The sequence below is a fragment of the Magallana gigas genome, chromosome 10, assembly GCF_963853765.1.
Source record: "Magallana gigas chromosome 10, xbMagGiga1.1, whole genome shotgun sequence".
Lineage (NCBI taxonomy): Eukaryota > Metazoa > Mollusca > Bivalvia > Ostreida > Ostreidae > Magallana > Magallana gigas.
In genome coordinates, this window is record NC_088862.1 from 6,841,197 (window position 1) to 6,866,271 (window position 25,075).

Here is a 25,075-nt window from a genome sequence, read left to right on the forward strand (position 1 = left end):
GGTAGACATTAATTATCCTAAAAAGATATACAACAAACACCCCAGACAGTGGACCAGAGCTAGACTTGTAGATTGTGACATGGTCCGCGGTATTTGGACAACAGTACCCAAGCGCCTTCAGGGATATGGTAACTTCTTCAACGTTCCATACTAACAACCCAGGACATGGTGATTATGTCAATACGATCCTACCTGGACAGCTGACCTCTAAGGAGCTCTCCAATCTGATGACCAAGGTGATGTATTGATCGACCTTTGCCGATACAAGCATATCCGGACACCTGACACAGTATACAATGCTCTGAGGGACTCGATGACCAAGGCGTTTATTAACCGTTAGATTCTATAAAGTTTGATTTAAGATTGTGCATTTATGGCCTCATCCCTCCTACGAGGTACATTGAGAATAAGTACATGAATATATGTAAAAAAAAATAATATATTCACTTATCAAATCTAATACATCAGTTTGACTGATAAACGCCTTATTGGATCTACATGTATATACATGTATAATGCTATGATTCGGCTAGGCCCCGTAATTTGTACATTACTCAATTCAGTCCTCAACAAAAATCTTTGTAAGACAAGAGGCCCATGGGCCTTATCGGTCACATGAGTAGCTGCAGTATGGCTTTTGCAATGTATTTTCATGTGCATTATGATTACAGGGATAATGAAATCAATCTTACTATTCCTGGATTGTTTGATTTAAAAAAAACTTTCTAAGTTATAAAAAAAATATCTATAAATTGTAGCTTAGCATACAGTGACATAATTAAAGCTGCTTGGTCCGATTTTTTTGTAATTACAGTATCAAATTTTTTTCCATACAAATCATTTATCTTAAAAAGTTGTGGACTTTCTCCTATTTACACCAGCAGAATCAGACTCCTTTCAAAGTTAGAAATATTCAAAGTAAATAAAAATAATTTCTCTTTGGGCAAACGAAAAAACAAACGAAAATGCATCACGGGAATGTTTAGAAAAGGAAACCGCTTGGTTTCGCACCCCGAATGATTGGGGTTATTCAACCCACATCCTATGCATCGATTGTAAAGAAAGCAGACTTTGGAAATATTAGCGAACAAAACGTACACATGTTTATTTGTAATTTTTCTGATCATTTCGACCTTTATTTAAAGCGATGTCAAAGTCGTAATACAACCATACCCGTCTCGTCGTCAGGGGTGAAATTTAACATGAGGCGAAATAACGCAGTACCTTTTAATGTCGTTTGTTTTGTTAGCAAATTTTGTACGTATTTTTCTTCATTGAAATTTGGCATAATTGACGGGTAAAACTACTGCAATGACTATTATTATACATATACTAAGCATAGCCATCGTTTAAAAGCGTGCATAAAATTTGATATAAAATCGGACCAATTAAGCAGCTTTAAACAAATCCAAAGTACAAAAAAAATCGGTTGAAATTACACCATTCTACCCTACATGTACATGTATATAATCATTATTATAATAGCCCTGTCCTAACACCAGAACCCATGACCCTGGGTCAATGCAATTACAATCATGCCAGCAGTTTGGCCCGCTTGTACTGAAGAATAAGAAGAGGATCTTTTTAAAAAATCATTCCATTAATTTTGATGGTTTTATCCCCACCCCTTAGGCCCCAGGGGAGGGACAGGGGCCATGAATATCACGATTTTTACTCCCCTTTACACATAGATGCTACATGCCAAATTTGGTGGAAGTTGGTCCAGTGGTTCCAGAGAAGAATGTTTAAAAGTTTATGTACGACGAACGACGACAGACAAAAACAGATAGCAATAGATCACCTGAGTAATGAGAGGCGATGGATTGCATTTTAGAGTAAAAAGACGTAAAATATTTGAAAAGGGCAACGCGCAAAACTTGTGTGTTATAAAATTTCGGGAGAAAAACCACAGCAAGAGACAAAAAATGGTGGAGATACATTTAGGTAAAAGTTAAGTTAGTTTAGTTAAGTTTAGGCTCTCTGTGCCAGCAATAACATAACAGTCTCTTCCAATTCACAATATTTACGTTTTTCAGTGTTTTTGCCTGTGATAACACTACGTATCGATTTTGTACTATACAGTCCAATAACTTCAAATAGCGGGGTTTGCTTATTTATATTTTAACATTTAATCGTACCATGGCTGAAAATTATATAAATATAAGTAATAAGGAATCATTCTTTGAATATTATGAGGTGATAATTTCAGTCAGGGCGTGATCAAATCTATCATTAAGGCCTTTTCAAATTTTGGTCAATCATTAAAAATGCACAAGTAAACCATTCCATACATAAAAATCAAATATAAAATCATGTCTATAGGTCCCTTTAAGTCACACCCTCCACCCCCCCCCCCCCCATATCATCCAAACCTTGCATAAACGCAAAAAATTATAACGTCTAACAACAAAGGCTATGGTACGTATTGAGTGAATTTTAATGAAAAATCAAGACCTATGTCAAGTCAGAGTCGATGGTTCACATGCAAAAACGTCTTACAATGAGACAATTTCGAAATATTAATTAAAAAATTTGAAAACAGTAAGACCGCTTGTGCGACGCCTTAAATAATTTCAAAATATTTTCTGTCTTAAATTGGGAAAGCTGAATGCAGCCGATAAACTTCAGCGGTTTTTACCATCTGGAGAGTTCCTAGGGATGTGTTAGAAAAAGAAGTTTCCCACATCTTATTCACGTAGGTACAGTGTATTTAATTGTACTAGATAAAAAATCACACCCCCTTTAATCAAACAATGTCACTGTTTGACAATCACATGGGCGTTACTTCATTAATGTGATTTTCAAACAAAGAAACGTGTATGATGACGCAATCAAATTTCCAAGAGTTTGTTATTATAATACTACAAAATTCGTTTTGAATTTATTTTATTTTCTATTCCAATATCCGTAATTTACTTTTTTGTTATTGTAATAATTTCAAATTGTTGTTTTATTTCAGCTGTTTTTATTTAACATTATCAGTCCTTTGGATAAACGGTCTATCTCCTTTCATTAAATTGCTGTTTTCTTTAAATCAATACATGTATATTAAAAGTTGAATCGAACAAACCATATGGACCCCCCCCCTCCCCTTTTTATCAAAAGAAAACCTGACATACGGTATTATGAATATAATCTTTCAGATACACTATGTAACAAGGCTTGGTTTGGTCCTTGACTTTGCGACCCTAAAATCAATATTTTTAGCTTCTTCAGGGGTACTAACGTACCCAGTTATATGTTTGTCCAGTATGGAGACGTTGATTGGTCAACTCTTGGTCTGCCTACCAACATGTGCTTAAAAACGTCAAACATGTATTTATCAACCAATAAAGTACTGTATTAAACTAACTTATCAACGATATTTCCTCCCTTATCAATATCTATATAGCATGAAATCATTCTACTGTAAATTTTGCTAACTTTAAGGATCACAAAAGTTTCCATAAACAAACTTTCAAATGTTTTGTAAACATATATTTTGCTTTACCGTCTACCAAAAAAATCCTTTTGAATGTAATCAAAAAACTTTTACGCCCACTTTAAAATCTTAGTGGATGTATTCATGTAACATACGGTCAACCTTCGTTGTCTCAAACTAGATGGGACTATTTGAAAACTTCGAGATATCCGAGGATTCAAGATAAATACTTAAATAATAAGTAGTTGCCGACTTGCAAATTACTTCCAAATATCCATTGATAAGAGATATCTGTGTTTGAGATATCGAAGTTCAACTGCATATTTTTTTAACATATTTATTTAACATACATCCTCCCAAAGCAACGCTCTATGTACAGCAGTGCAGATCTTTTGAGAAGATACATGTAACCTAATTTATACATCTAAACATTTTTATGGTGGTTCTTAGCATATCTGAAGTGGTGAAAAACAAACCGAATTCCAACAATAAGATTATCAGCATGTCAAAAAAATAAACCACAAAAGGGTAAAAAATTAGGAAACAATTTTAATCTTTTTCTTCTAACTTTAAACATGATTACGGTACATCCAACTGAAAAACACATGTAGATAGTGATTACAAGTGAAATGCGTTGTGATAAATGAGTCTGCTGAAAACGATTCCCAATGTACCCCTCTCAGCCGAGGCATCTAATAATACCCTATCCCCCTCTAAAAGAGATAGGCATGAATAAATCTGCAAATAATTAACACCGATGTACAGCAATAACGTCCGGAGGTTCCATAATCACACGATGAATTTTGTTATGTTTGAGTACAAAAAAAAATATTAATCATGTCCTGTATATACATGTTATATTTGATGTATCAGGTATATACACATGTAACTATAAAAAAGCTGGAAACAATTGAAAGTCAGTAAAATTCAAATCCTCCTAATGGTGAAACACATAGTCACGTCGGATGACTTTTCTTACAGAGGATTTCATCTCTTCATAACCTTGAATCTTGAATGGCTTTCCTTTACTCTAAGTCGGGTAAGTCTGAAAAAATATAGGAAAGAAAAAATTAATTCTTATTCATAAACCTAAATAGTTTAAAAAAGATTCTCCCCGTATATTAATCATGTAAAATGTTCCATAAATTATCAGTTTGGTTTAGCGGTAACACAGAATGCCGTCTTAATGGAAAATTACAGTTCGTTCTCCATCAAGCTTTCTTTCATTTTTAAGTAAAAAGATTAAGGTTGGAAAATGTTTCTTACATGTATACTATAATAGATGACTATACAGATGTGAATATTTGTTGTAAATTTAAAATAATTTCTCTTTAAAAATAAAACTTTTTCACAACTATTTAACAAACTCAAGCCTATGAACAAAAATGACAAGATTTTTTCAGTAATCTTAATGGGTTATGGATGCTTGCAAACTTTTTATATTTGATATCTTCAAAAGGGAGTTAATTCTGATGAGTCTTTATATCTCCATATGATAGAGTGAAAGTAGTTCGGAATTGATATAACCAAGGTCCAAATTCTTTATTCACAAGTTTTACAGAAAACACAAAATGTCCAAGGGGGAACGAAGAACTCCCCTCATGCCTTGAGAGAGCTCCCAGATGTCCTTGTATTTCTGTAGGAAGGTACGACACGCTGTCACAGAATGGCTGTCTGTGCCAGCAATAACTAACCAGTCACTTCCAATTCACAATATTTACATTTATCAGTGTCTTTGCCTGTGACAACACTACATATAGATTGTGTACTATACACTTAAATAAATTTAAGTAATGTATAATTGGGGCGCAAGCAGGGTTTGCTTAATTCATCATACAATATTTCATCCTACAATAAAATTATATAAATTTAAGTAATAAGGAATCAATAGTTGAATATCATGTGGTGATAGTTTCGGTGGGGTGTGATCAAATTTATCATAAGGCCCTTCAGGCCTTCTGTGATTTGATTACACCCCACCGAAATTATCACTTCATAATACTAAAAGAATGATTCCTTATTCCTTAAACATTGACCACAGGGTCTTATATCTGGAATATCCAGACATCCAGATTTCACTTCTTCACTCTTCAGGCATTTGGCTTAAGTGAGGCCAAAAAATTATGATTTCATTTTTTAGGCACATCTACATTTTGTCAACTCAAGAACTTTTGTTGTTTTGATTTATTTCATTGCATTACTGAATGGAAGGGGGAATAACTCAAATTTTCAATTCTAAATCAGAGATATTTGAGTTACTTTCTCTTTCAATCAAATTTAAAACAAAATTCCATTTACAACACTTTTTGAAATCCAGAAAAACTGAAAATATTTTTTTTTGGCTTGACCTAGTCACTATAAGAACAACCTACCCTCATCATCACTGTCTTCAGAGTCTCTGCCCTGTAAAGAAATCAAAATTGAAACTTTAACATACCAGAAAAAAAAAGGTCTTCAAATTGCCCCTACGAACCAATGCTTTATTTCCTCAGCAAGGGTTCATGAAGTTCAAAACATTTGGTTGGGAAGGATGTTCCAAACTTTAACAACACCCCTCCCCTTGTTAATTAATTATTATTCAATGAACATCAAAAATATCATACAGGTACTTACACCAACATCTGGCCCATCCATTCCCATTCCTCCCATGTTGTTCATCATCTGAAAAATAATTTTTAATACAAAATTGAAATAAAACTCTTTGTAACACATTTAAGCACAGGAGCCGTCTCCCTTTGCTTCCTGATAAGTAGACCACACTGCAGGGTTGTTAGGAGCAATTGCAGTGAAAACAATGGGCCACCAATTTCATAATGGGCACCAACAGGATAGAATTTTAAAGTTACCATTAATAAGTGATTTATCAATAGTAGCAAAAGGAATGATGAACTATTACTTGAAACTAAACTTGAGCAAGAAGAATAAATGGACTTGTTTAAGGACAATGAATCTGGTTCAGACAAATATACATGGAAAACAATGAATTGGGACAACAATGTTACTAGACAGGGAGTTGGGGTTCACACTTACTCCCATAGGGTTATCCATTCCACCTAAGCCACCCATCTTTGACATCATCTGTAAAGGTACAATATCATGGACATTATAGGGGTCAGAGGTCAAACATTGCACAAGGTCGTGCATTGACACAGCACAATCGACTTCCTGGTGCATGTTAACATTAATGCAGCTTATGACTCCAACAAAATCATTGACATTATAGCACATTAATGGTCAAGGGTCAAACAGTGCACAATGTTGTGCATTGACCCAGCACAATAACCTTTCTGGTGCACATTAACATTAATGTCATCTATAGGCCTGGGGTGATGACATTAATAGCACAGAAGGGGTCAGAGGTCAAACACTGCACAATGTCATTCACTGACCCAGCATTACCAACTTTCTGGAACACATTAACATCAATGCCATTTATAAAGGTGATGTAACCCACTGATGTCTGGTTAAAATCATTATATGTATAACAGATGAGGAGACAACCAATTATATATCTGTGACCTCAGAGACAACACAAAGCTAAAGGGTAGGTGGGATTGTTAATCTGAACAGGTCAAGTTTGTTTCTGCTTTAAGTTCCAAAAATCATAGGAATTGCTATATTCAAAACTTTGAAACCATAGGCAGTGGTACAATGCTACTCAAAGCACATAGATCAATAATAACTTTCTTGACAATTATCATTTGAATACCCTCGACTTGTACTAAATGACCTTACTAAATGACCTTGGATCAAACACCGAAGTTTCTCAATGTTAGCATCCTGCATCAGATACCAGTTCTCACATTGTGTGACGTGTTTAGTGATCAATATCAATTCACAGCTTGGATGTTTCACAAATCACAAAAGTATTTAAATGAGGAAGATTGTAAGTCAGGATACATATGCAGTTAATTGCCTCTGTCTCGGACAAAAAAGGAAATAACAAAGCACATTTTTTAAAATATTGTGCAAAATATTGTGTATATATATTATCCAAGAAATTTCTGTTTCAAAAAGGTGAGTTTTAAATTCTTATTCAAGAGGGAAAGGGTTTACTGATAGCTTTGATAAATCTCAGAGTCTGAAAGAACTGATTTGATCATGTTTTTATTTTTAAATTTACGATTGGGATTGGGCACAAGTTCTGTAACTTAGATCACTCTCTCTCTAAAAGAACACCGATAGAACTCTGGGTATACGCATGTATTTTCTACTTCCTCTGCTATTGGTCCATCAGTCCCCTCTCTCCAAAAAGAGCTCCCCCCCCCCTCTCCAAATCTCTTTGCATGTTAAGAGGAGGGGGGAAACCAAAAGCATGCATTTCTTCTTTTGATAAAACAGTAGTTATCAAAGTACAGGGTCATCGTCAATTGAAGTTGAATTTGACACCTCTTAAACATTAATTATTTTCATGTTTGTGAAATGCTCTTTTTTAGCTCGCAGGAAAATAAAGGGCACATCAAAAATCAATGGATATGATTTATCACAGTTCAACATGGGGGGGGGGGGGTAGTAATTCTTCCCACAATGCAATGTGGGTCAACTTACTGCTTCTAAATCCATGTCGCCTGTATCATCTTCATAATCTGAATCATCCTCATCCTTCCATTTGTTAAAATCTGTCTTTATCCAATGTACCTACATATAAAATAGCAACTACGTAACCTTCAGGCCAAATGTTCTTCAGATTCATCAATTGTACAACATCAATGTGATCCAAACAGAATATGGTAAGAGAGAGAGAAAGACAGAGATAGAGTGACAGACAAACATACTAACCTTAACTTTATCTTTAATTAATCGTGGCCAGAAATGACCCTCTTCTTTCTTTTTTATAACAAATGGGACATTTCTAGGGAGGACTGTATATTTTGATTCCTGTCAAAGCAATGAGAAATAAATGTGTGGTGTAAATCGAAAAAGCCAACAACTGTTACTGTTCTGAAGTTGACTTTGAATTATGTCAATTCACAAAGCATTTATTTAAAAAGCTAATGATACATCCACTTAAACTTTTACCTTGGGATCAACTTCTTTGAAGAATTCAACTTTAGCCTCATACCATTTTTTCTCTGCACCTCCTCTCGCTCTGAAATAAACCAAATCAATATTATTGTCAATATCTCATCTCTTAATATCACTTGTCAAAATACAATATGAATGTGCAGTGGAGCCTCACTTATCCGGACACTTTTGTCCCCGGGCCAAATCGTCCGGATAGGTGAAGCGTCTTGATATCTGAATTGTGATATTTACCTTTAATATTTATGGAAACATAACTCATAAATTAATTATACAATTAAATATTTTATTTTGATAGCCATAGGCACTACAAAAAAAGTTTAGATTTTTTTTAAATTAACAAAACAAAATATTGTTAAAAACATTATTTAAGGTATGTTTTTTCCACAGGAAACTTAGCACTACATTCTTCAATGCAACACATGTACATGTACATAACAATCCCTGTATTAAACCGATATTTTAATTACATTCGCATAACAAAGCGAAGAGAAGAAAGTCGGTGTTCCACTTTACGCTGATAAATCTTTTTCTTCAAGCTAGCGGTGATCGTAACTCTCGCTCTCTTGGCCGGTGGTGTTGACATGTTTGAAGCTGCTCAACATTTGATGATTGAAAATGGGTGAAAATCTGTATATATTCCCTTATTGATAATTGTCCAAGCTATTTTTTCATTGACAGAACTTACCCAAGCTAATTTTACGTATCCATCTTTCTATAGAGTTAATTGCACCCAAGCGATTTTTACAAGTAGCGTGAACACTCATCCACGCCATGTTTGGCATAAATTATTATTACACTGTTTATTGAAAATTAATGTCGATACCCTGAACATCCCAAGCGGTCTTAATAACTATCGTAAACAGAACTCAAATTATCAAATATTTCATTTCAATTACGTTTTAAAATGAATAGGCGTACGAACGATCTAATCATACTACGATTAATAGAATTTTAATTCAATCAATAGATGACTTTTTTAAACACAAATTAAACAATTTTCATGACATTTTAATTAAACAATAACAGTTCATAAGTTAAATGGCGACAATTAAACATGTCGCATCCATGGTTATCGTAATATCCTCGGGCGAGTACATAGCGTGACACAGGTGACCCCGATTACCGGACGAAGGCATTGTTTAAAACCAACAACCAGTGTCAGATGTTTTTACACCAATTTGCACTTGCGCATAAAAAACTTTTGTGCCCCCGAACACTTAAATGTGACCGTCCGGTTAAATGAGGTAAAATTTAAAGGAAAACTGTATTATGTGGTAAAATTTGACCGTCCGGATCCGGAACGCGGAATTCCGGATAAACGAGACAAATTATTGTGTAAAAATTCCGTTCCCAATAAAAATCGACCGGTAAGTGAAGCGTCCGGATATCTGGCGTCCGGATATCTGAGGCTCCATTGTATATATATATACTTGTACTGATACTGAATAACATTTAACATGACTAAGAGAGTAAATCATGCACTATAAACTATAATAACTACATACTTGTACTTTGTATTTATGTAACCATGGTAACAGTACAAACTTTTGCAAACCATTTCTATGCTCTAATTAATGCAATGCATTTGACAAATTAAGAGGGCTATTTGTCAACAGGCCAACAAATTAGGCTTTGAGCATTAATCTATCTCTTACAGAAGGTCTGCCTAAGTGCTAAGACTTAAATTTCAACCTAAAATAAAGACCAATCCCTGTCAGAGTGTCTGCATACTTGAATGTTTTAACATCAATTCAGTGGGCTTTATTGGGGGATTCTACTATCCACCTGTCTAAGTTATCTGAATGGTAATGTCTTTTTGTTGAGCTCTTTTAAGACTATTTAAGATTCTATATATATATATTTTGCACTATATAAATTTTATTTTAATAATAATAATTATAATGCTACTATCAATCTCAATCTGTCTGAATTTTAACATTGTTACAAAGAGTATTTGGGGTTGTACTATCCATTTGTCTGCTTACCTGTATGTTAAGTTAAACGTTGTCTTAATGAGCAACCTCCTATCTGCTTACCTGAATGTTAACGTCGTTTCAGTGAGCTCTATTTGAGGTTCTACAACATCGTCCACATCAATGGTCAGATACAGTTTGTCTTTTCTTTGAGCCCATTCCATAGGAGCGTGTAGAGCTTTACTGAAATAAATAGGAATAGGATAACAAATAATTGAGGAATCTTTAATGAAGCATTAATTGTTCAATTTTCTATCATTTTGTCAACAAATGTAAATGTACACATGATAATTCAGCTAAATCTCTGCTTCATTTTCATGTCAGCCTCAATGTCTGAACGTTTAAGAGTATTTCAATGTTAAACATTAGAATTGTAACATTACAGCAATACATTGATTGCGAGGGCCCTTGATACACGTACGTTTCCTCACATGTATATCCTGACACACAATATGGGCTAATTTTCATTTACTTTCTTCAATAGTTATATATCGTATACATAACATGAAGACATTCAGAAATTTCCATCAAAAATAGTAATGATTTGTAAATTTTGTTATAATTAATTAAATTTTATATCTTTGTCAATTATTGTTGATTGATTTAGATATCAGTTTATCTATTGTTGAAAACTATATCATAATACATGATGTATCACATCAATACATCGTGAAACGTATCCTATTGTGAGGTAGCTGCCGATACTAAAGCCTTTAATAAACGTAAAAAGAGGGAGTAAATGTATTTGTTTGGTCCATTGTAGAGCTGCAAGAGTAATTCTAATTTACTTGTATGCGGTCTACTTTCCAAATAGCAAGTAGCTGCTGGAGATATCCTGGACCAGTTCTAGAGGTAGCAAACGAATACACCCACATTACATAGGTACTTAAGGTAGATGTTGCACGTTGAAGGAAGTTGATTGTTTGACAATGTGACATTAGGACAAACATGAGGAAATTGAAAACCCTTTAATGTATTTCTTTCCATAAATTCAAACTGATGGTTAACTTTTTTATCCTAGTTTCGCCTACAAAAGATGATCAAGTGCACTCATAACCATGATAACTACAGAATGTTCGGGAAATTCCATTTTCATTTTCCTTATTGAAATGAAAAATAATATTTTCGCTAAAAACTACTGCAAATGATAAATGTGGTTATTTAAGATTCTTATTCTCTTAAACTCCATCTCAAGTGCTCTTAATTATGAATACAATAAAGATATTAAAAAATATTACTCTTTGTCTGCCATTTTGGAATCGTCGGACGCCATGTGGGAGAAATGTTTAGATAACTCGTTCCTGGAATTTTATACTGCGCCTCTATTTTTCAAGTGACTGATAAGTTTCAAGTGCACCAACCGGGATATGACACACATATTTATTCTACCACTTAAATTTACTTAACTACATACATATATCTATCATCAGAATATTTAGGACATATTTTTTAAAATCAAATATTTGTTTTAACGTTAGCCTCTTATCAGATTGCAATGTCCAGATAGAGGTCTAGTGATAATTTTTCAAAAGTAAAATGAGAGTAAATAATAAACCATAAAGGTGTGATACATATGCATTAGATCTACACACGCAAAAACATCTTTTAACTTATGTACGACTTATCTATTTAATCAAAACAGCATCACCGGAACTTTATATGGGTGAGGACTAATCGCCGGAATGGCGACGGAATAGACGTAGTGACATGTATAAAAAGGTCGATAACTTGTGTTAGGTATAAGCTATCACCATTCGGTTTTCAGTTTTTTGATCTGTGGATAGAGGGCTATCGAAATATGTAAAACGTTTTTTGATAAGTACATGTTTAATACATAAAACCTTGACCGGAATGAGCTATGGTCGCAAAAATCAGCTGCCGGAATGATGAAGTCGACTTCATAAAACACCTAATATCTCAAAAAGTGTTTAATATTTTTTCATTCGGAAACGATTTTTTTCATCACAACGACCAGGCCTATAACATGTGAAAAAATTTAATCGATATCTTTAGATTTAGTATGCAAAACCTTGACCGGAATGGAAATTTTTTGTTAAAAAAGAATGCTGTAATCGTGGAGTCATCTCTAAATAATCACCTGTATCATAAAAACCATTGATTATATTTCCATTCGGTCAAGATTTTTTTCATCCTTAGTTATACACCTATCAGATAATATATAGTTTTATATATCAAACTGGATTTAAATGTTCAAAACCTTGACCGGAATGGAAATTTTACATTCAAAATTTACAAATTTTATTAGATGCACACAGGTATCGCTCAGGTAAAGAAGCCGTACTACAAGAAGGTGTGAACAACACAAGTAATAAAAACATAGAGAATTTATTAAAACAACTAATTTCAATAGAACAACACAAATTTAATCACGACAATGGTCAATACATAGCCAATCTGTACAATCATTATTTACATCTGCACATTTTGAATGTTTCCAAACATTACAAAGCTAAGTATTCCCTAATTTAAAATCACAGCCTACCATTTCATCCACCCAATCTGGAAATCCACAAGAACAACAGCAATTAATTGTTAAAATCTTATGTTTTAAAACTGTAATGTCAGGAGTTTGTGATGAATTTTGCGGAAATTGCGTAAATAAACCATTTTCTAAACATTCTACAAGATGGTTGCTCATACTTTCTGATTTAAAAGAGGTTTTAGTTTGAAATGAATTATCGGGATTAAAACAAAATTCTACAAGGTTTGCAATTGCAAATAATCCACAATCATAGCCATTTTCTTGTTGTTGAGAATCTAAAATTTTAATAGGAATAGAAGTCTTATTACGCCCATAAATAAGAGAGAGTTGAATTTCAAGAGATGGAGTGTTTACTGTTTGGTTCTTGCTCTTGCTAAGACTATCTAAAATACAAATTTCGTTATTGTTATTTTGAAAAGATGTTACCCAATGACTTCTACCCGTATGATGTATCTGAACTGAAGGTGGTTGAGTATGTTCAAATTTTTTATCGCATTTCCATGATTTAGTTTGTTCGTCAAATAGTGGTGCAAAATTTGTTAACTGTAACCCATGTATATGTTCAAACTGCTTTTTGATTATATCTAATGAATAATTCACAATATCGGTACACAACCACCCTTTTGGATCTAAAATATTTTTCTTGTGCGAAACTGTAAGCCCAGAAACCCATTTCCAGCTGCGTTGATCTTGAAGCTATCATCTTTAATCCATCGTTGATTTCTTGCGCTCTCCTGTTACATCCATCGATGAATCCAACGTTGTTCCTTGCTCCCTCGAAGACGTTATAATCCCTGGGCAAGACGGCAGATGCTATGATCCTCGCTGTTGGGTTTGATGTCCAGATGATCTTGAGAAGGTGCTGGTATCGATGAAGAGTTGTCGCTGGTTCCTCCCTCGGGACGATGTTGGTTCCGGCATGAATAACGATGATGTCGTCGTCTTGGACGATTCCGGAGAAGAGGGCCCACATCTGTTCCACGCGAAATCCTGATGTACAACGGACGGCGGTGTTGTCCTCCAGCTGAACATGGTGAAGATAATTCAGCTGTGAATCTCCCACGAATAAGACAGACATTTTACACACTCACTTGAACACAAACTCACAATTTCACAATGGATCACGAACTTTCTCACTTGAACACAAACTCACAATTTCACAATAGATCAGGCACTTTTGAGAGCACTATTACAACTTGTACGAGACAGGTTAATTATAGCAAGTGATGATTTTTTCTCGCTAAGGGTATATATATGCTTCTTAATTTCTTTTTAACCAATGAACGTGGAGATTTAATTTCCATCCTTAATTGTAGCAATTAATTATCCTTCAATTTTATATATCACAGCTTCCATGGACAAGCTGCTTCTATGTATTTAGCTCTTGTACATTCTTACTCACTTTGATGTAAACAATTAAAATCATCATCCGATCCTAATTATCACGGCTTATACACGGACAAGCAGTTTTTACATATAATTATATATATATAGTTTTGATACATTCTAATTCACTTTGATTTAAACAATTAAATCATCATCACGGCTTACATTGACAAGCAGCTTTTAATTCAATTTTAGCTTTGGTACTGTTCTACTTACTGTGATAAAAGCATAGTTGATATTTATTTTTAATAAATAATTTAATAACATTTTAAATAAAAAATAAATTACCAAAACAATTTCCTTATCTTAATTTCGCGTATATATTGTTTCTTTTTAAAATGATGTTTAAAAAAGCACATGTAAGATTATCTACGTATACGAGTTCATGTAGTACTTATATGTTTTTATTACAGGTGTTGTTCACACCTTCCTGTAGTACGGCTTCTTTACCTGAGCGATACCTGAGCGCATTAATAAAATTTGTAAATTTTGAGTGTAAAATTTCCATTCCGGTCAAGGTTTTGAGCATATAAATATAGTTTAATATATAAAACTATATATTATCTGATAGGTGTATACCTAAGGATGAAAAAAATCTTGACCGAATGGAAATATAATGAATGGTTTTTATGATACAGGTGATTATTTAGAGATGACTGCACGATTACAGCATTCTTTTTTAACGAAAAATTTCCATTCCGGTCAAGGTTTTGCATACTAAATCTAAAGATATCGATTAAATTTTTTCACATGTTATAGGCCTGGTCGTTGTGATTAAAAAAATCGTTTCCGAATGAAAAAATATTAAACACTTTTTGAGATATTAGGTGTTTCATGAAGTCGACTTCATCATTCCGGCAGCTGATTTTTGCGACCATAGCTCATTCCGGTCAAGGTTTTATGTATTAAACATGTACTTATCAAAAAACTTTTTACATATTTCGGTAGCCCTCTATCCACAGATCAAAAAACTGAAAACCGAATGGTGATAGCTTATACCTAACACAAGTTACCGACCTTTTTATACATATCACTACGTCTATTCCGTCGCCATTCCGGCGAATAGACCTGCCCCTTTATATGTTGCAATCCAAACAATCTTCACGAGATGATCGGAGATCAAAATTTTCAGTGAATATTGATGATATTGGATCCAACAATATAAAAAAAGACATCATTGTCATGATTATACGTGACATTTGTGAGACGTTCATAGGATTTTAGGTCAGTGTTGAACTAAATTGTCACGTACAGACTACAGTACCGATCAGACCCAACCTAACAGAAAGTAAACCCCAACTAAACCCTGGGTTTACTTTCTGGGTTTACTCTGGGTTTACTAGTGTGGACCAAGAGTAAACCTAGAGTGGATACAGAAAGTAAACCCCAATCAGAAGTATACCCCTGAAACAGACGCTATATGTGTATTCGGAATATACAAAGGGTAGTAATTACAGGCAGTAAGATGGTAAGATAAAAAACAGGTCTGCTTCACACTTCAGTGCAAACAGATGACCGCAAATGCAATTCCTGAGTAAACCCTGAGTGGACCCAAATTTTCTAAAAGTAAACCCCAAAAGTGAACCTTGTGTTTACTCTGGTGTTAGGTTGGGTCTGATCGGTACTATAACTACAGATCAACAGGTATAAAATTAACAGACGACATTCACATTTTTTACAACAATTTTTTTTAACTACAAAACAGTTCCCTTTGCAGGGTCAAATATGGTTTATTGGGCCTAAAGTATTGTTTTTTTTTTTCTTTGACAATGAAACTTAATGCACACTTTTAACTAATTTTTTATGATACTGTTTACTTTTTGCCTAATCGTTTCAGCGGATAAGATTACCGCGTAGTAATAAACTGGCGTACGATCAGTTCGCGCCGAGAACCATTTCTTGCCAGTGGATTTGTTACTTCACCTTTATCAACACACAAAATTTTATAAATAAATTATGTAACAATGCACTGGTAAGAAATAGTACCTGGCTGCACTCCAGTATTTGACTGTTTAAGGGCGAAGCAAAAAATACTATTTATTTGTATTCATAAAAATTATGCAGAAATTGGATGAGCCTTTCTATGCATTCATACCCCTTAATGTCGTGCCCTTAATCTGCATTGAAACGTCATATATGCAGACATCACTTGACAATTTCTGTCAAAGTTGCAAAGATGCGAACAATTTGCAAATTTGAAATTAAGTTGATAACAACGAAATCCAGTATTGTAGCTGTGATGTCACTTCACTTGAAGTGATCCATTTTTTCCTTCCTCATAGAGGAGATTTTCAAGATCATAGGTATATAGAGTATATTTTTTATAGTTTTTGTATATATATATATATATATATATTAATGTTTTGCAATTTCAAAAAAAAAAAAAAATTAAATTAATTATTTCAATTATATTATAATTGAATTACCCCCCCCCCCCCCTTAATTGAAATTTTCCATTATATTATGAATGTAAACCAACAGTAAACATGTATTTAGTATTCTAATTTTATGGATGTGACAGACTATTGTAGCAATGGAGAAGAATATTGTGATGACCACTGTCTTACCATCAGAATCTGTCTGCCAATCAGACACCATCACCTCGAACACAGACAGTGGCCATGATATCCCCTCCCAGAATCCTTCAGAATCACAGGAAGCAGACAGCATACAGATGAAGGAGATCAGCTGTTCAGAAATTAGTTCTGAACCACTAAAGCAAAAAAGGAAGAAGAGAGATAAGTATATTCCTGATGCTGTTCCACTAGAGTTGCCCCCCTGTAAAATTTGTGGGAAAAAGGCTTCTGGGAATCATTACGGAGTCAATAGCTGTGAAGCTTGCAAGGTATGTGAAAGGCTCAGTTATTTTCATTATTTTTCAACATGCATTTAATGTTGAGGATTCATGATTTAATGAGAGAGAGGGAGGGGGGGGGGTATATGCCTTGAAAATAAAACACACCCCTTACTCCACATTCTTACCACTTTTACATGTCATATCATATCATCTCAGTCAACTTTTAATTTATATCAGAAATAATAATGACAATCAGGGTTGTCTCTAAAAATTGAAGTAGAAGGAAGAAATAAAAAAATAAAAAGGGGGGTCTGGGAGTCTTGCTTATAGCTACATTGAGTTGAAATGCAATAATAGCTGGGTAATTAAGGCATTACAGGCGGGGGAATTCCCCGCCTCCCGGGTCTTAGAGACAACCCTGACAATGCATATGATTTTTATATTAATTAATTTATATTTTTTCCAGGGATTTTTTCGAAGATATCTCCAAAGAAATGTTCCCTACAAGTGCAACAAAGGCGGAAAATGTCTAGAGAACTCTAACATTAAGAAGAATTCTCTGTGTTCTGCCTGTCGAATGCAAAAGTGCCTGGATTGCGGAATGTGTCGTGAAGGTACTAAATAAAATTACTTTAAACTTTGTTACTGATTGTTCAGGGGATTCATCTCATTGATGGTCAATCTGCCTGGCTATTAAGAATATGATTACCAATATCCATCTCACAATACGCATGTATTTTTGCAGTTTATGTGCCTTTGTGGTTTATTTTTTTCAATGAGTATGATGTATAACATTATATTGTAACAAGAATGATAAGAAATATCGAAAAACTACTAGTAGCAACTCGGCAATATATTTGCCAAGAGTTCTGGAAGATTGCTTTCTCTGAAAAATTGGCACATTTGATTTTAAGATACTGATTCCTGAGTAATTCCTCATTAAATATTTCATTCTCTGAAAAATTGTCATAAAAAACGGGAAAGGTCACAGATGAATCTTAAAGAAAATTTTAATTATATCCATATCCCATAAATATTGTAGATTTATGTGAAATTGATCTTCGGTCTTCCACATGCAGGTACACATGTATTACTCTCATATCTGCTGGGTAGTTATGATGTTAAGTCTGTATACAATAATTATATATGATTGAGTGCCATGGACATATTAATACTTTGATTTTTGACCAGGAATCCGTCAAGGAAGATACACAGCCACTGAGCGTACCCGAGCTATTGAGGAAATGAAGCGTCTGAAACAAGACAGTTCAACTTCAAAGGTCAGCCAGGGTCAAGGGCCAAATCAGGAACCAGCCATTAAATGTTTGGACTTAACATTACCAAAACCAGAAGAAGAATCAGCCAGTGCCACACATTCTGAAAATTCCTCAGCTATGGAGGTCGAAGGTGAAATGTCAAGGTCAGATAGTGACAAGGAGGCGAGCAAAGAGATGACCGATTTGTTGGAGAGAATCGTCAGGGGATACCATGAACTCACTCCACGTATCATGTCTTTAAGTGATGATGAAGCCAGGGCTATCCTCAAGGAGGGATATGTGAGTTTATTATAGTTACATGTAGTTAGCTGGTTCCCCTCCTCCATCCACCCTATCGCTTAAAAAAAAAGAACTATATATGATAAGAGTTAAATTTGGCCCCCATAAATTGCCATTTTTTAAGTGTTTCGGGAACAATAAAATGTTATCTAATTTTTTAGAAAAGTTGATATAAAATATATTTTTCATCTATTTATTTGATTTAATTGCACTCACTGGCAGTATATGACGTCAGAAGTGACGCCATTTCTATAATTCAATCAAAATCAGCCAAAAATTGACATTTTTCTTATCTATTTACGAATGGGAAATATAGAGCGCATGCTTGAACAAGGAAAATTTTTTTGTCACTTATTAGTCTGGGCTAGATACATCTCTGATTAAAATATTTTATTTGTTCAAGAATGCGCTCTATGTTTTCGGAAGGAAAAACTGCTTGAAAACAAGCTGTTTTACGCTAAAAATGGCGGGAAAAGGTTGTCTTAAGTTTACAATGTCATATTTCTAAATTGTGGGCACTTGAACCAAAATGAATATTACGTTAACACATCACATACATATCTGTACTAAGAAAACAAAGAATGATAGTAAAATGATGATGTTCATTTAAGGGGGCCATTTTAGGCCCTTATCATATATAGTCCTTTGATAAAAAAAATGTTAACATATATACATGCAGTGAGCAAATATGTGAAAAAAAAATGATTTTGACCACAGAAGAACAAATGCTTCAGTTATTTTTTTTTCAATAAAGAAAACTTGAAAGTTTTTCATGTTTTTAGCAAATTTAAAGTTTTCCCTAATCCCAAAATACAGTAAGTATTAATTTAAGCATTGACCAGATCTTTGACCATGTTGACACAGGTTTTTTAGCAGTCCCAAAATTTTGTTTAGATCGTCAGTGTATTACACATAAATATGTTTAAAAAATTGCCGAGTATTAAGCTGCATGCACCAGACAGTTGTAATAATTGCAGTTATGGTGGAAACATCAGAATTCGTGATGGTTCAATTATAGTTGCATAATCCATTTATTCAATGAAAGCAACAAATAAATCCACCAAATTATGTTTCCAAAAAAAGAAAATTTCCTTCCTTAGATTTTAAGAGGGCTCGTGGGTCGAGGCTGGTTTTAGACGATGGTTTGTCGGTATTTAAATCTCCAAAGAAGAAGAGCTCTGTATTAAAAATTAATATAAAAAACTAAAAGATAAGATTTTTGATTTTTTTTCTGTACTAAATGTTAGTTTAAGGACAAAACTTTATTACGTTAAGGTTTAAGGCAGATCTGATGGTTAATTTGTTGACTTCCCAGTCTCCAAATAAATCCATGTTTTTGGGGGTTTTTTTTATAGGAGAAGCACATGAAGAAAGTGGAGGTGTTTGGGAACATGGACCCAGTCCCCGCCGGTGTCTACAGTGAAATCTACAGTAACACGCAGATGGACATCGACGGGCGGATGGAAATCTTTGAGGTACGATAAAAACAGCATATTGTTAGGCAAGAAAAAAAATGGAAAAAATAATGTATTTGTTCTCAGGCCCCAGCCGCAGCCACATTAGGTCAACTGGTGCCACATTGATTAATTTTTATTTCCGTATTGAAAAGGAATAGCTATGAAAATTGAGTTGTTCCGATTTGCATATCTTGTATAGTAAATAGAAATTCAAAAAAATCTTGTCTAGCTGCCAAATTATATTTTGATATGTATCGCCTGAGAATCTAAAGATTAATTTCTAGGCCTTATCTAGAACTGAAGCTTGTTTATGCCATTGTAACAGGTGATAAGAGATGAACTTGGCATACTGGTCCAGGAGTATGTTCGTTTCACCCATGGTCTCCCAGGATTCTCAGATCTCCCACCCACAGACCAGGCTAAGCTCCTTAAAGGTAAACGAAATAAAACACTTACACCATGCACATATCTAGAGGGGGCACCTTCTTTTGAAAATTCAAATTTCTTATATTTGCAGTTTAAAATTAACAAAACATAGGCCTCTGACCCTATAGCAAATACATTTCTTCCTCTGACTCCTTGGCAAAAATTTACTGGATCTAAGCGTATACACTACTACATTCATGACTTTTTTTACTCAAAATAAAGACCAGTAAGGTGGCTCACTACACCATATTACTTGATTGTGATAGATATCATAATGGATAAGAAGTATTTAAGGTAAAAAAAAATGTGCAATTTTGAATGAAAAGTTACATTTTCAAAAAAATTTAATTCAGTTAATATGAACAAAAGCTCCAGGTGGATTCGAACTCGTGATCTGCGGTTCAGAAGCCCAATACATTAACCACTAACCTACAAATATATACAACCCTATTGAATGATATAAACAGTTTGACAAAACATTTAAATTGCCATCTTGTGACGCAGTGTCTTAAAAAGTATAAGTGTAGGTGAAGTGAGGTACCTTAATGAAGGTCATTTCCTCAAACACTTTTAAAGAAAGATAGATAAAGACTTTCAACAAAGACTTGTTTTTTCAACAATTGTGATCATAATTCTTTCTTAATTTCTCTCTCCAGCGGCCAGACTGGAGTTTTTCTTCATCCTGGGCTACAGAAGTTTTGATTCCGAGACCAAAATGCTGATGACATACAAAGGTCTCGTATTTCCCATCCGACAGTATTACCCTTATATATCCGAGGAAATGGCAGTGAAGTGGGTCAACATCTCCGACGATGTCCGAAATCTCAGCCTGACTACTCAAGAGCACGCTGTCATTCTTGCCATCTGTCTCACCTTTACAGGTAAATTAAAAATCAAGACTTGTAGTTTGGGATAATTCAGATTTTATTGAACTTAGGTTGTTTCTTAGAATGGCTAGAATATCCGACATTTATTGTGTGTTGGAATAATGATTTTTTGAAAAAAATTTGATATATTTAATTGAGAAGAACAATTAATTGATCACTATATGTTGGGACTTGAGTTAGGTATCTCCAAAACCCCAAAAATATGATCGCCCACCATCACTGCCACTACCAGAAAAAAAATAATGATCCTACATCATGTCCCAGAGTATGACCTCTTTGTTCAGTAAAATCATCTATTATCAATCTGAACTTGACCAATGACCTTTAATGTTACCAAAATGACCTTTGACCTTAAGGTCACCAAGTTTTACATTTTTCTTGTAAAAAGAGGAAATAGATTCTCAATATTTATGTATCTGTGTTTTTAACCCTTTACCCTCTTTAACCATGATAAAGGTTTTGGTTTTTTTAATGAAAAATACCTATGCATTACATGTACCACCCTAAAATATTTGTGAGGAATGGGAAATGAAATATTGAGGATGACATTGAACAATCAGTCTTTCTATTCCCCCTTAATATATTATGTTAATGTTTAGTTAGTTCTTCAGAATACTAAATCTAACATACATGTAATTGGTTTACTTTCTTTAACAGACAGGTGTGACCTTGATGCCAGAGACAAGGTTGAAGAGATCCAGATGCTATTTATAGATGCCCTTCAGTACCTTCTCAAAAAGAGGCTAGGGAATGAAAGTGGGCTTCATTTTTCAAGGATTATGAATGTATTTCTGAAGTTGAGAGAAATGAATGAAGAGTTTTTGACATTCTACAAGAAAATGTGTGAAGATCCTATGATTCAAAAGTACATGCCTGAACTACTGAATTTTTTAATCGATTGACCAAGGTTACTACAAACATGTCCTGTCTTGTTTTAATTTATATAAAAAACAGCATTACTGAAATTCTGGAAATTAAGAAAAATGTCACAAGTTTGAATATTATATTTTATTATGTTATTAAAATGAAATTTTTTTATCACGTGCAGCTACTTTTTATACTGTGAGTGTATGCACATATTCATGTAAATTTTAAGTAAAAACAGTCGCATGTGAAAATCCTATTAAAGTACCGGTACTTTAATTTATGTAAAATTCATATGTAAGGTCTTTTTGCCTTTATCTTCAGAGTTTGTGTTGGAATTGAACTATTAATGTAGTCGGGTACACCAGCAAATGGCTTTTTGGCTTTTTAGGGTCTTCCGTTTCCAACGGAAGACCCTCTTGTTTTTCTTCGGTTTCTTTTTATTATTTTTTTATTAGGGTCTTCCGTTTCCAACGGAAGACCCTCTTGTTTTTCTTTGGTTTCTTTTTATTATTATTTTATTTTTTATTTTTTTTCTGACTCCTTCTCGGCTTTATATCTCAAAAAGTTTTCATCCGATTTCAATGAAATTTTCAGAGCTTTTGTAAAGTTACCGTGCCTAAATGATGTTTAAGTTTCAGCATTTACGTCACTTCCGTTCAAATTTGGCGGCCATTTTTAGATTTAAAAAAAGTGATTTTGTCCGGAAGAAATCTCCGTAAACGTTAAAGATATGGCTTTGAAATTTTTACTGATGATAGATGTATCAATTTTATAATGTACTGGGGGGTTTAAAATTTTGTTCATCAAATTTGCTCAAAACCGGAAGCAGTTCTAATTTTTGGAAATTTTCATTTTTTTTAACAAAATAATACAATACTACAGTCTTATAGAACATGCCATGGTAAATTCAAATCTGAAATCCGTTGGAAAATCAGACGATGCATTACAGAGATATGGGGGTTTAAAAATTGATTTTTCCGGAAATTTTGATTCCGCGTCCTTGGTTTAAAAAATAGCGTAATGTTCAAAGTAAAATTAACTCGTACCAGAAAATAATTGTTAAGTCGTACTTGAACACATTCGGATTTTTTTGTTAAGTCGTTCTTGAAATCTGAAAGGTTTTTGTTAATTCGTACTTAAATCATTCGGATTTGTTAAGTCTTACCAGGAATAATTCGATTTTTTTCATCTTTTTATTTAAGTTACTCTTGTTATTGGTTTAAGAGCTCTGCTTCTTACAGGAACTTCAAGCTTTACTTCCGACATTAACGGAAGACCCACTCGTTGCTTTGCAACGAGCTTTGCTCTAGTTTTTTATTTTTTTTCTGACTCCTTCTCGGCTTTATATCTCAAAAAGTTTTCATCCGATTTCAATGAAATTTTCAGAGTTTTTGTAAAGTTACCGTGCCTAAAAGATCTTAAAGTTTCAGCATTTACGTCACTTCCGTTCAAATTTGGCGGCCATTTTTAAATTTAAAAAAAGTGATTTTGTCCGGAAGAAATCTCCGTAAACTTTAAAGATATCGCTTTGAAATTTTTACTGATGATAGATGTATTAATTCTATAATGTACTGGGGGGTTTAAAATTTTGTTCATCAATTTTGCTCAAAACCGGAAGCAGTTCCAATTTTTGGAAATTTTCATTTCTTTGAACAAAATAAGACAATACACCAGTCTTATAGTACTGGCCATGGTGAATTCAAAACTGAAATCCGTTTGAAAATCGGACGATGCTTTACAGAGATATCGGGGTTTAAAAAATGATTTTTCCGGAAATTTTGATTCCGCGTCCTTGGTTTAAAAAATAGCATAATGTTCAAAGTAAAATTAATTCGTACCAAAAATAATTGTAAAGTCGTACTTGAACACATTCGGATTTTTTTTTGGTCAAGTCGTTCTTGAAATCAGAAAAGTTTTTGTTAATTCGTACTTAAAATCATTCGGGTTTTGTTAAGTCGTACCAGGAATAATTCGATTTTTTCATCTTTTTATTTTAGTTACTCTTGTTGTTGGTTTAAGAGCTCTGCTTCTTACAGGAACTTCCGGCTTTACTTCCGACATTAACGGAAGACCCACTCGTTGCTTTGCAACGAGCTTTGCTCTAGTTATTATTATTTTTTTCATCTCTGTATGCAAAAAATATTCTAGTTGGAACCTTATTATTGTTATTATGCATTAACCAAATAGTATGTCACTGAGTTTATTATAATGTTGAATTTTTGATACTTTTATGCTCATACGTCTAATGTGACTAAAGCATATCTTTGTTATTTAATGATAGCATTCCAAAGTTAACTCAATTGCTCAATTTGTTTGTGCATGTTAATCATTATTGTGACATGCATCAAATAATCTATCTGTTTGTTGTCATTGAATCAGTCATAGTACAATGAACATGTATCAGTATTTTCCTTTGCACACTACGAGATACTGTATACAGGGTAATATTCACGCCTGTGTTTTATTTTCGCCCCTTTGGCCCTTATTGTCAGCGTGCAAATTCAAGTCTTAGCAAATTCCATTGTCTCAAATTATCAATTTTTAAACACAAGCTTTGTTTGGGCGAGTTCAAAACAGGGTGAAACTGTTTGCAAGTGAAGAAGGGGAAAAATAACCTTACACAGTTTTACTGGAATTCCATGCTGCTAGAGCCTCGTCTTTGCGATTTTTTCTCACCATGAACTAGATCTCAGATATCTCAAGCATATTATTTTAAGATCATGAAAATTACAATGTAGTGACTGCAAAACAGTTTATATTCAATTAAAGATAAAAAG

The 25,075-nt window shown here is 33.8% G+C and overlaps 2 protein-coding genes across 4 annotated transcripts; one reads left to right on the top strand and one right to left on the bottom strand.

Annotated features, from left to right (window-relative positions):
• Positions 1–3,952: 3,952 nt before the first annotated feature.
• LOC105336957 (prostaglandin E synthase 3) lies at positions 3,953–11,807 on the bottom strand. Of its 2 annotated transcripts, XM_011441471.4 has the most exons (9): positions 11,658–11,807; positions 10,483–10,602; positions 8,441–8,510; positions 8,201–8,299; positions 7,970–8,059; positions 6,452–6,499; positions 6,035–6,082; positions 5,794–5,824; positions 3,953–4,466 (listed from the first exon to the last, which is right to left on the bottom strand). In XM_011441471.4, exons 1-9 carry the CDS (start codon positions 11,690–11,692, stop codon positions 4,447–4,449), a joined length of 561 nt encoding a protein of 186 aa, XP_011439773.3. In that variant the 5' UTR covers positions 11,693–11,807; the 3' UTR covers positions 3,953–4,446. The 2 variants fall into 2 exon arrangements, with proteins under 2 accessions (XP_011439773.3, XP_011439774.3); XM_011441472.4 differs by lacking the exon at positions 6,452–6,499.
• Positions 11,808–15,382: 3,575 nt separating this feature from the next.
• LOC105336956 (vitamin D3 receptor) lies at positions 15,383–22,469 on the top strand. Of its 2 annotated transcripts, none has more exons than XM_011441469.4 (8): positions 15,383–15,532; positions 16,840–17,153; positions 17,572–17,719; positions 18,297–18,661; positions 20,017–20,136; positions 20,444–20,552; positions 21,201–21,425; positions 22,089–22,469. In XM_011441469.4, the coding sequence occupies exons 2-8, from the start codon at positions 16,842–16,844 to the stop codon at positions 22,331–22,333; spliced, it is 1,524 nt and encodes a 507-aa protein (XP_011439771.3). In that variant the 5' UTR covers positions 15,383–15,532; positions 16,840–16,841; the 3' UTR covers positions 22,334–22,469. The 2 variants fall into 2 exon arrangements, with proteins under 2 accessions (XP_011439771.3, XP_011439772.3); XM_011441470.4 differs by having other exon boundaries at positions 15,389–15,532; positions 16,830–17,153.
• The last annotated feature ends 2,606 nt before the right edge of the window (positions 22,470–25,075 follow it).

Coding starts and splice junctions, on each gene's coding strand:
- LOC105336956 (XM_011441469.4), top strand. CDS start 16,842: ATGGAGAAGAATATTGTGATGACCACTGTCTTACCATCAGAATCTGTC. Junction 18,662..20,016: donor CTATCCTCAAGGAGGGATAT/GTGAGTTTATTA, acceptor TTTTTTTTATAG/GAGAAGCACATGAAGAAAGT. Junction 21,426..22,088: donor CATCTGTCTCACCTTTACAG/GTAAATTAAAAA, acceptor TTTCTTTAACAG/ACAGGTGTGACCTTGATGCC.
- LOC105336957 (XM_011441471.4), bottom strand. CDS start 11,692: ATGGCGTCCGACGATTCCAAAATGGCAGACAAAGA. Junction 6,500..7,969: donor GCGACATGGATTTAGAAGCA/GTAAGTTGACCC, acceptor GTACCTTTACAG/ATGATGTCAAAGATGGGTGG. Junction 6,083..6,451: donor GAATGGATAACCCTATGGGA/GTAAGTGTGAAC, acceptor ATTATTTTTCAG/ATGATGAACAACATGGGAGG.